This window comes from Castanea sativa, chromosome 1, assembly GCF_040712315.1.
Source record: "Castanea sativa cultivar Marrone di Chiusa Pesio chromosome 1, ASM4071231v1".
Lineage (NCBI taxonomy): Eukaryota > Viridiplantae > Streptophyta > Magnoliopsida > Fagales > Fagaceae > Castanea > Castanea sativa.
In genome coordinates, this window is record NC_134013.1 from 41,321,315 (window position 1) to 41,333,881 (window position 12,567).

Here is a 12,567-nt window from a genome sequence, read left to right on the forward strand (position 1 = left end):
AGAAACATAATTAGATTCCACATACCAATTCAATCTCAAAAAACAATAAAGCTTCGATCTTTTTTAACAATTAGAAATTCAATACAGAAACTAAAAAAAAAAACGAATGAAACCAAAGTTTCTTTGATATAAACAGACTAGCGTGTGGACGCCGGTGTAGGAAGGGCGACGTAGGAAGGCAGGCATGTGGAGGCCGGCGTGGGAAGGCCGACGTGTGGAGGCGGCATGTGGAGCGGTGAGAGAAGAGGAGGGCTAAACAGTGAACTCTGAAGAACGGAGGCTGTGAGAACTTTTTGTTTAAAGAATATGAAATGAGTGGCTTCAACAAATGCAATACAGAGGAGGCTGTGAGAACTGAGAATGAAAGTGGGCTGTGGGTAGGATTTTTAACTTTTGTTTTTATAGTAGTTAAATTAGATTAAGTTTAATTAGGTTAATTAGATATCTAATTAGTAATTAGTTTAATTATACTTATTCTAAAAATATAATGAATGAAAGGGCCGGATCTATTCCTATAATAGTATAATTCATTGATTCCTATCAAACAAGAAAGGGCCAGATTCAATCAAAAAAAGAAAAAAGAAAAAGAAAAGAAAGGGCCAGATCATATAAAAGAAAAAAAAGAAAGGCCCAAATGGTTTAAAAAAAACTGAAAAGGCCTACGATAGGCCCAAATATGTATAGGTATTATATAGTATATATTTTATGTAAAATATATTATAATGTGTTCGGTTCGGTTTCAGTAGGTTCGGTGTATTAATATCGGAAACTGAAACTGAACCGAAATTTTTGCAACGGTTCGGTTGGTTTCAGCCGGTTTGTTCGGTTCGTCAGTTTTATGCACACCCCTATTTCCACCAAACCTTGCTATACGTGGAACACCAGCGTCGATTCCGCATGACCATGGTAACAACTAGAAGCCTCCAAGGCTTACACGACCACCACCAGCTGTGCTTGTTGGCCTGACCTTCTCCTCTCTTTAGGTCTCTGTTTTTTTCGCTCTCTCAAGTTCAGCCGTGGCCAAGCTTCTGCTTGCACCGCGACACCACCATTTCTGGTGATGCTTCTCACCATACATACCACCATTGGTTTAAATATAGCAATAATTCATTTTCATCATTTGGGTTTGGCAGTAACTCAATGTGCTATTTTATTTTAATGTTAATTTTAGAAATACACAAAAGATGTTTGTAAAAATGCTTGATAGAAACTTTGAAGTAATGTTATGCTCACTGAAGATGACGGGTGTAGAGAAAAGAGTAAAGAAAGCGGATTGATGACGTGGATCTGTGATGTGTCATATGTATATCCATTAGATTAAAGTAAGGGCTGAGATTGAAACTATTGCACACCGTGCAATCCCTAAGATCTATAATTATATGGAGAGAGTCACAAACAGAAGCAGAAGCAGATCTATAATTAAAAAATCAGCACCGTCGAGAGATATGGCCCCGATTGCAGTTGGCAACGTGATCCCAGATGGTACTCTCTCCTACTTCGACCACAAAGACGACCTCCAATCTGTGTCCGTACACTCCCTCGCTGCCGGTAAAAAGGTCATCCTCTTCGGCGTTCCCGGTGCCTTCACCCCCACTTGCAGGTAACCTCTTCACCGCGATTCAGATCATTTAACAGAAACAAGTCTGGGTTTTCGATTTACTTTTTCTTTGTTTAAGAAAAAGAAAAAAGTGGACTCGGAATTCAAGCGAAGTTTCCCAGGTTGTTTTTTTGGTTTTGGTTAAAGTTTACTTTAGTTTGGAGACTGACTTTCCCATTTTTTCGATAATTGCTAAAACTAAAATACAGCTTATTCTGTTAATCGGACGGTCATGATTGTCAGTTATTATGTGAATTGTGGACCGTCTGATTTAATTTAATTAAAATTTTTTTTTTTGTGAATGACCTTCTGATTTTAGCTGATTGATTATATTGTGTGTAGCTTGAAGCATGTACCTGGATTCATTGAGAGAGCGGAGGAGCTAAAATCAAAGGGCGTTGACGATATTCTCTTGGTTAGCGGTATTTCTCAACTGAGTTTTTGCTTCTTCTTCTTTTTTATTTATTATTTATTTATTTTTTGCAGCCTTGTTATTTAATTAGTCTCATATTAGTAAAAAGTTTTTAACGAATAATAAATGAGCTTTAATGTTTTTTTTTTCTTTTTAAAAAAAGGTCCTCAGCTATGCTTTACTAGCAATTAAGGAAGGGAAATAATTCTTTTCTCTCTATATTTAGGCATGGAAATGAAATCCATGTTTCATTCATTTTAAGTTCAATTTTGTAGGAAGGAAATGGAATTCGTTCTAATACCCCTATTTTTCGTGTGTGCTTAGATGTCTAAATCTTTTATTTTTATTAAAGAAAGATCTCAACAGTATTGCTATATAAAATCATTCATTTCCAATTTCTACTTTCTCTATAACACTCAAACAAATCCCATTCCTTTCGTTTCAAATATCCAAACAAAGAAAGATAATATATATATATATATATATATATTCATTTCTTTCCATTCTTTTATAAACTTCCAAACATACATGTGGAATGTGGATGATCATTATTCATTGTTAGAACTATAATAAGCTTGAGATTACTCCAATTTGATTTGGAGAAAATCTGTGTTTGTCCTTAATTCGTTGTGCTTTGCCTTTGTCTAGTTTAGAGCATCTCCAATGGTGTAGCTAAAGGCAAAATATTCTCTATAATAGAGAATGAGACCATAAAATTGGTCTCCAATGGATTCTCTATACTTGGATTTTTTTTTTGCTCATGAACAGTAGCTCATCAAATCTGATGGGCTACTGTTTCGGATGGCCGTGGGTAGGGTATGAGTATACCCGATCTATACCCTACCTGAAAAGTTTACCCATGGATACCCGAATATCAATATCCATTAGTATCCATACCCGAATCTTACCCGAATTATTATCCATGGATATCCATACCCTACCCGAAACCCAAAACCCATTTATTTATTTATTTTTAATCCAAATCATTTATTATCCATGAATTATTATCCATTTATTACCCATGGATACCCGAATATCAACATTACACTAATACAACTACTTGCCTTAGTCAATCTAATCTCTGGACCTCTTTTTCTTCTTCTCGGGGACTAGAATGACAGAAAACACAAATGCCTAAATTAATTTTACTTCAATGCAGTTTCTGAGCAAGAGCTACAAATGAAATCGACTTAGGAAAGATATATACATAGTTGGAAGCAATTCATAAGGAGCCAACAATGACTGTGAAATAAGACCCCATTTCATAGCTTCGTCCTTTTCTGAAAATCAAATAGAATAAGATTCCTAGCATCCAACAAAAACTAAATTTCTTTCCCAGATAACATATAGAATATTAGGAAGATAAAAGCTTCCCTTTCAAAATTAGAAAGGAGGCAATAACACAAACATGAAATAGGAATCTCTAGCTTAACCTTACAAAAAGTACACCAACAGTGAAAACCCATCATAGCAAAAACTAAAAAAATTCCCAATTCCCACATAACAAAACCTCAATGAGTAATATTTTCCTCTGCCTCTTCAGTTGTTTGTCAAGCAAATGCCAACTCCTAAAATAAATTTTACGAGATCCCTTAACATGAAGGTCCATGTACACTGAATAAAAGTCATCTAAACTCTATCACATACTATCATCACAAAATACTACTATTTCCATGGTAGTGAAGATCAGCATGTAAAATTGCATCAAAACTTAGGTCTATGTTTTGCAAAGTCCACATCTTCTGCAAGTTGCTTTCCTGCGCTGTGAACACCAAAAATTTGCCAGCAGTCACCACAAATTCACTAGAAAGAGCTGTTAAAAAAAAAGCAGCAGAGAAAACAAAGGTAGCAAAGGTAAACAGAGAACATACCAGTAATGTTCTTATCCCTTGGAACATCAACTAACAGTGCAGGACCTGTCAAATTAGTATTTTTGAGCTTATGAATTTTTCAATTTATGTATAACAAATGTACTTCAATAATTATTATTCAATTTATGTATAACAAACTTAGGTCTATGTTCAGATTTCTGTAGCATGCATTACGCCTCTCTCTAATTAGCATATCATTCTAACTCTACCTAAACTAAAGTACCAGTTTCCAAACATAGACCAAAATCAAGGAAAATAATACCTGTCCATTAGTTTGAAAGCTCCATGGCATGACTTTCCTCCACTCCATTTTCTTCATAATCATCAAGAACGGTTTGAATGGTAGCATGTACACCTTTAAGTTCGCTCCATAGCCAACTTTGCCCACACATCAATGCTTCTAAGGTATCATGATGAAGACGGCTACGGTGTGGACTCAACAATCTCCCGCTAGTGCTAAAAGCCGACTCTGAGGCAACTATTGTCATAGGAATAGTCAAAATATCCCTTGCAATGCGTTCCAAGGTAGGATACTTACTACCATTTTGCTTCCACCAACCCAAAACATCAAATTGTTCAGTTCTAGGGGACACTTTCTCACTAGCATAAAGTTCAAACTCCGATATAATATCCCTACTCCTTTGGCCTATGTTAGTAGTCGCATTACTAACAAACAAATCATAGTCCCTCATTGTATCATCATGTACTTGTGCAGCACTTGATGTAGATGTAGAAGATGAAGCTTGAGAAAAAATGACTCCTCTATCAATGTTTTCTATGTCATACTCCGCAAATAACTCAAAAAGAAGGTTCTTAACCTTGTCAATTTCTTTGTTAGCCTTACTACTGTACATTTTATTAAAATAAAATGTCAATAACATCAATTTGTATCTTGGATCTAAAACAATAGCCAAACTCATGATGTCATGAACGTCACTCCAATATTTATCAAACTTAGCTAACATATTTGCTGCCATTTTCTTAACCAACTCATCTTCACTTGAAAGCCACTAATTTAATTCCATCTTCAACCGGAAGACCAAAGGAAAATAATGATTAGTCGTAGGGTAGGTAGTACCAGAAAGCAACTCAGTAATTTTATGAAAATAACCCAACTTCTCACAAACAATTTGTGCTACCTCCCAATCCCTATTAGTTGGAGCAGACTGATACTGAGGCTCACAACACAGTAAACGGGAAATACATCTTTATAAATCAAGGCAGTTGAAAGCATCAAATATGTGGAGTTCCAACGAGTCCTACAATCAAGTACCAATTCCTTAGTACTTGCAATATGTGATTGGCGAGATATTTTTTCAAAAATTTATGTTCTTTTTGACGATTGTGTCCAAAAATATACATTACTTCGAACCTTCTCAATACCATCACCAATTACATTCAAACCTTCTTGAACAACCAAATTCAGAATGTGTGCTGCACAACGCACATGCAACAATTTTCCACCTAAAATAAGTGAACTAGCTTGAAGCTTATCCGAAACAAGTTTCATCATGCCATCATTGTTGCTAGCATTATCTACAGTTATGACAAATAACTTCAAATCAATGTTCCAATCAGAAAGACACTCCAAAAGGATTTTAGAAAGAGAATACTTATCATGTGGAGATGGCATACGAATAAACCTAAAAAAAATAAACATAAATGTGGTTAACTAAAGAAAGCATAAAGTTAATAAGCTTGCTTGAGAATCTAAAAACTATTACAACAAAATGACCCCAAAGAAAAGAAATACCTTTATAACTCGGCTTTCCAAAGTCCAAGAGTCATTTATGTAGTGCGCTGTGATTACCATGAATGATCTCTTATTGTTGTTTGCAGTCCACAAGTCTGTTGTGATTGCAACTTTACTTGCATTCTTGTCAATTTCTACCATAGTCTTTTGCTTCTTTTTATTATAATTTTTTTTGATATCTCGCTTCAATGTGTTTCTTCCTACTATCTTAAAATTTGGCCAAAAGCCACCAACAAAATCCTGAAACCCAATATGATCAACAATTGCAAGAGGGTACTCATGCAAAATGACCATTCGAGCAAGATCCTTCCAAGAAGCCTTCTGATCCTCTTCATTAAAAACACTAGGGCTTGAGATCCCTTTACTTCTTGTCCTATTGTGTTGTTTGACAAGAACTTGCTTCCCAATATCTGTTACTTCCCTCGGAGGACTTGCTTCCCTCGGAGCACTTGGACAACTTTTTGCTGTGTAGAGTCGTCCCTGATGTACTTGCTTCAGCCATAAGTCTTCCACAGTAGTTGCATTGGGCCTTAACTTTCCCATCAATATTCTTTTTCTTAAAATGATTCCATATGTCTGAAGTTGTTCTTCTTTTAGTGCCTTCTTGTTGTGGATTCTCAACCGGAACGGACTTAACTTCCTCTCCAAACAACGATTGTGATTCTGATGTCGTGCTAGTTGGGGGCCTTGGGGCTGGGGTTGAGGCAGAGGATGTGGCAGACATGTAGGCAACTGCAAAGAGACATGTAGGCAACTGCAAAGAGACATGTAGGTTGGATCGTTACATCACAATTTAAGCTTTTCCATATCATGTTTTCCTATAAAGAAATCATGTCGTTGAATTTGAGCTAAATAAAATGTTAGCTTTTAGTTTTTTAGAAAACATATAAAGAAATCATGTCGTTGAATTTGAGCTAAATAAAATGTTAGCTTTTAGTTTTTTAGCAAAATTCTGAAAATACAATACACTGAAGCATTCAATTTTGTCCTCTAACATGGTTATCATTGTACGAGATAGGGTGCACCATAAATTAGTTATTGATTTCAAGCAACATTTTGCAGAAACAAGAAGGGACTAATTCTTCAATAAAAATTCAACATGGAGTGGCCTCTATAATAAAAATCATAGGCAACGAGTTCCCTCCATAGATAAAAAGTACCTTGCAATAAGTGTATTGCAACAAAATTGCCTAATGAGTAATGACTTAAAAATCTCACCCAAAAAAAAAAAAAAAAAAAAAAACCTAAACTAAACTAAGCGTTAGTGTACCGAAGATTTTTAGTCAGCGACAAGGATGAGGAGTTAAAAGACTTTTATTGGATAATTCCATCTCGGTAAAATTAAGCATGATATCGCAATCAATCATCTAACAAAATCATTTGTTGAAGATTTTTTGTTACCTAAGCTTGGACAAAATTGAGTAAGAACAAGACCTATATGATAATGATGATTTCTGTGGAGGCTAAATGGCACAAAATTCAAGCACCAAAGCCAAGTGGTTTTTTCTGCATAATATGACAGTACCAACAGCGCTGCTATGGGTCTAGAAAAAAAAGTTCATTGACATTATAATTGTACAGAATTTCGGGCTCAAATAACACATTCACAATGGGTCTTTGTCTAAGGACTATGGACCTATGGTCATGGTGGTGAATCAAACACCTTAATGCAATCAAAAACCAAATCTAACGCATACCCAATTGATAAAATTCAATCAAAAACCAAATTCGACACATACCCAGCAGAATTCAAACTCTAAAACCAAAATCTAACACACACTAGTTGACAAATTCAATCTAGAAAAGTAAACAAAAGCTAATAATCAACAGAACCCAGATACCCACTGAAAAGATTTTTCTTTTGAAGCCAAACTAGCAAAAGGGGGAGAAAAGAATGAGTCATTTACCTGTGCAAGCGAGCGGTAGAAAAACCAAGCGCAAAACAAAGAGAGAGAGAGTGACGGTGAGGAGAGCTTTGAGAGTGAGAGTGTCGGTGAGGATGAGGAGAGACAGAGAGTGTCTGAGTGTGAGTGACGGTGAGTGAGACTGTGAGAAAGGTTTTGTTTTTTTTTTTTTAAATACGGGTTGGGTTTGGATAATATCCATACCCTACCCGAATAATTCGGGTAATATCTATATCCTACCTAGTTAAGCTCTACCCATGAAGAACCGGGTATTATTTGGAACATTTGGATCGGGTAGGGTTAGATATCCATTACCCAATGGGTATGGCCATCCCTACTACTGTACATTAGCAATCCCATTTCTGGGATTAAAAAATTATACCGGTCTTTTATTATATCAATTCTTTTTCTCTCCTTCGCATTTCTTTTTTTCTCTCATTCTCTCCGTTGCTTCTTTTTTTTCTCTCATTCCCTCATTCTCTTCGTTGCCGTTGCTTCTTTTTTTCTCTGCATACACAACAATCTCTCTAAAAAATCTCTAAACTCAAGCATAATCAGATTAGCAGAATACAAACTCAAAAACACAATTTTAAAATTAATCAAATCATAACAATAAAAGCAAAAAAAAAAAAAAAAAAAGACAGAAGAAAGAGCCAACTGACCCATCTAGACTGTGTTGGGGACAAAGATGAGCGACGGCTCCAGGCTGGGCCAACTGCTTTGGGATGAAGATGACCCATCTGGACTGTGTTGGGGACAAATGTTCTAGAATCAAGTAAAAAAAAAAAAAAAGCGAGAGAGCTGGAGAAAAAAAAGAGAGGAGCTGTTGGAATGTTCTTGATGAATGGGGAGAAAAAGAAAATAAAAGAGGGGAGGCCAGATAGAGATAGGATTATAGGAAGACGTGTGTGGAGGAGAAAAACAAGGAAAAAAAAGAAAAAAAGGAAAAAAAACGTATGGATGAAATGAAATGAGGGAAAGGAGAAATAATATAAAAAATAAAAAATCTTAATTGAGAAATGTTGCCACAATATTTTTACAAGATTTTCACAATAAATTTTAAGTAACAGATTGTAATTAGTTAATATTGGTGAGTAAAAAAATAATTTTAGTGGTGGGTTCAAATTAGAATTAGTAACAATTTTTCACATAAATTTTGTTGTGAAAGTATTGCGAAAAATATTGTGAATATAATACTTTTCATTTAAAAATATAATTGTTGGGAATGAATATAGGAAGAATAAATGATAAAAAAAGATTAAAGAATGAATGAAGAAATAATATTTAAATGAAATAGAGAATGAAATTGAGAATCTGTTGGAAAGTGTATTTGAAAAAGTAGGAATGTAAAAACTAAATGTCACTGTTCATTCTCTAAACAGTACAAATTTTGGTGAATTTGCTGGAGATGCTCTTAGTATTGTCACAACCTTTTTGTTACTATGTATTGGTATCGTCCAATCTTGAGGTTGATGTGATGCATGTCTACCTGACCTTGTAAGAGCAAATCTCAACTGCACCTACTAGTGCCGGGATTTTTGGGGTAGCGTGGTTCTAAAAGTAGTAATAACAAACAATGAATGAGATTTCTCTCATAGTGAATGCCTATAATAGCAAGTCTCAAGTTTTGCCATGTAGTGGTGGCACACTAATTTGGTGGCTTTAAGTTTATGCTGGTAATAAAGGAATGACTCCATTTGTGTTACCAAATTCTGACATTGGTTGAGACTTGAGAGAATTATTCTAGACTAAGTCAAGTATGTTCTTCCTATCGATCATATTAGTCTATTAGATGCAAAGTTTGTTTATAATTTTATCTTGTGTTTGTTTTAAAATTTCTGTATACAAATTTTCCTCGGACGTAACTGAATGTGTGTATCTTCATGTATCTGAAGTACTATACATCCTCTTACTTCAATAGAATACATTAATCAATTAAATGCCTACCATTTGTTGAAGATAGAAATGCCACTTCTGTTGGGCTTTGACTTGGTTATGTGCTTATGTATTAGACTCTTAGTTAAGCCTCTTCACCCCCTAGTTAAGTTTTTGGGCATGCTTTAACACTATGTAACGAGTACACTACAATTTCAGTATTTTACTGCAACCTTGGACATACCGTATGTATGTGACAATTTGATTCCGTTTTGAGCACAGCCATATCTTGTGCCTTGTCTTGTTTTTAGTTTATATAAGCAAGGACTGCCATGTTAATAGTTTTCCTTGTTACCTAGCTTTGGGAGCTACTATATATATTTTATATTAAATCTTCTGTTCCAGCTATTTAGTTTGAGTTAATTCCTTTTTAGACACTAGTTATATATGCTTGAGTTGTTGAATCTAATCTGAATGCTCATTTTGTCCTCTTACATTGTTAAATTCTCATGATATCATTTGGAATGAAAAGTTGAACTTGTACACCTATTCTATGTTTGATCTTGAAGTTTTGTCAGCCAAATCGGCAAATCCATATTTTATGTCTGCCTCAACAGCAAGCTATAGTTGAACTATCAAAAACCCTAATTGTCCATTTGTTACTTAAATATGAGACTACAAAACCAATTTTAATTCTGGGTGATTGAGATGAGTTGAGCATTTGCATCTATCTTATTCTTTTTTTCTCAAAAGGCTAAGCAAATAACAATGATTTCAAGCGGGTCAGGATATATAGCACTGGCTAATTTATAGGATATTTAATTCAAGTTTTGACACATTTGCAGTTAACGACCCTTTTGTAATGAAGGCATGGGCCAAATCTTACCCTGAGAACAAGCATGTCAAGTTTCTTGCTGATGGCTTAGCAAAATACACACATGCTCTTGGTCTTGAGCTTGACCTTGGAGACAAAGGACTTGGCACTCGTTCAAGGAGGTTTGCTCTCTTGCTCGATGATCTCAAAGTGAAGGTTGCAAATATTGAATCTGGGGGTGAATTTACTGTCTCCAGTGCAGAGGAAATCATCAAGGCTCTTTGAATATTAATTAAGACACATGGCTATCTTTTGTCTCTATGCCCTTTCTCCTCACTAGGCTCTCGTTCTTGTCTTCAAATTAGAATGTGGCGGATATAAAAATAAAGTTGTTTTAACTATTGTTGTGAATCGTGGAACAATCAGTATGCTTATTATATGATATTATTACTTTTGGTCGTAGATTCTGCCTACATTTTACGAATGTGAAATTGAAAATGTTGTTTGTTACTTACTCTTTCGGTTTTGTAAATTGTGAAAGTGGGACCGTGACACGCTGAGTCAAGCCAAACCGACCATTGCATGATCAAAACTTGTCTCGGAGCTTATAATATATGTCTGAAGTCGGGCTTGTGAAAAATTCAATTAGTTTAAGCTGGGCTCGGTTTTGCTTGATTGGCTTCGGTTTAATACTAGCAGCAGCATTGTATATGCTTATTTAATACTACTAGCAGCGATAGGGAGTGTGCAATAGCGAGTATGGAACAAGGGAGCTACAAAGAAAAGGAGAGAGAGAGAGAGCACAATTTTTATTGCATTTGGCTCAGGTCACAAGTAATCCATATATGTGGTATAGTAGTCGTGTTTGGCTCATTTGCTTGAAGATAAATGCTAAATCAGTAATCAATGTATCAGGGCAAGAAAAGTCTTGAGTAGCGCATGGAACACGAGAGCTGGTCAGGTCAGCTGGTGTGTTAAACTTAAATTAATATCATCTCTGCAGCAGTCAGTCAAGCAAACAACATGAAAATGCTCCCACTGTAGAATTTAGACGAGGTTTACCTGTTAAAATGTTTTTTTTTTTTTTTGAAACATTTAGCTTTAACCAAGGAAGAAAGGAAGTTGTGGACAAAGAGGATTGAAATTGATATTTACTAGCTAAGTAATTTAGTCAGAAAACTTTGTGAGCCAAACCTGGCCCAAAAACAGCCAAGGAGAGCGATAAATTGTCCTAATTATTTAATGTCAAAATCTTTCGGTTACAGCTTAGGAATTTGTTCTGTTATTTCTTCTTGAAAATGGGCTATTTACGAAGAAAAAATGACAATATGCAAAATTTGTGGTTTACTTTTTGACATTTATGACAAACTTCTAGTATTCCTTTTGGTTAAATATTGCTCATATCAAAGTTTATATGCTATATATATGTAGTGAAATTTGATACTAGGGCTACGGAATTGCTCAGAAAAATGACACTTTTTGAATTTATGACAAACTTATGAGTCTTTTGCCTAAATATTCATCAAATCATAGTTTATAGGATATATATATGTGTGTGTGTGTGTAGTGAAATATGGTACCAAGACACGAATTTGCAAGAAAGAGGAGAGAGTATTGATAGAGAAAAATAAAAGGACAGATGAGACGAAGGACAGAAGAGAGCAACCAATTTTTAGGAAGAAATAACAATATGCGAAGTAGAGGGAATAGAAACTTCAACGAGTCTTTTAGCTAAATATTACTCAAATTATTTATAGGTGTGGTGAAATTCAAAAAAGGAGAGACAATATTGATAGAGAATAATGGGACATAGGAAGAAAAGAGAGCACAACCAATTTTCAGGAAGAAAAAAAATATTTGCAATAGAGGGAATAAGGGGACAGATGGTATAAAAGAGAGCCTGTTTTAGAAAGAAAGAACAATATGTGCCTAAATATTGATAGAGAGAATAATGGGACATATAGGAGTCTTTTTGGCTAAATATTTATAAACCAATTTTCAGGAAGAAATAACATGTGGCTAAATATTGACAGAGAGAATGAGGGGACTGATAAGGGTATTTTTGGTAAGAAAATTGGGACCCATGAGTAAACAAATCCTAGTTACGAAAAGGTTGATGGTTCCTATGGAACCGCTGGCTCCAGAGAAACCATTAGTTACCTTAGAAAGCTGATGGACATGCGAACAGATCAACAACAAAGCTAATGGGCGCATGTCCTTGACAGACTGACGAAGGACCCTTAACTAACAGGGAGGCATGCCAACAGGTCCTACGTGGCCTTACTTGATCTATATGCATACTTATATATGGAAACATCTTGCGCATCATGCATAAAGACCC

General features: G+C 35.3%; 1 protein-coding gene and 1 pseudogene across 1 annotated transcript; one reads left to right on the forward strand and one right to left on the reverse strand.

The window, feature by feature from the left end:
* The first annotated feature begins 1,236 nt into the window (after window positions 1–1,236).
* Window positions 1,237–10,688, forward strand: LOC142622866 (peroxiredoxin-2B-like). Its single transcript, XM_075796420.1, has 3 exons — window positions 1,237–1,600; window positions 1,940–2,019; window positions 10,258–10,688. The coding sequence occupies exons 1-3, from the start codon at window positions 1,380–1,382 to the stop codon at window positions 10,509–10,511; spliced, it is 555 nt and encodes a 184-aa protein (XP_075652535.1). The 5' UTR covers window positions 1,237–1,379; the 3' UTR covers window positions 10,512–10,688.
* On the reverse strand, window positions 4,150–9,761 carry LOC142622867 (zinc finger BED domain-containing protein RICESLEEPER 3-like; annotated as a pseudogene).
* Window positions 10,689–12,567: the final 1,879 nt, after the last annotated feature.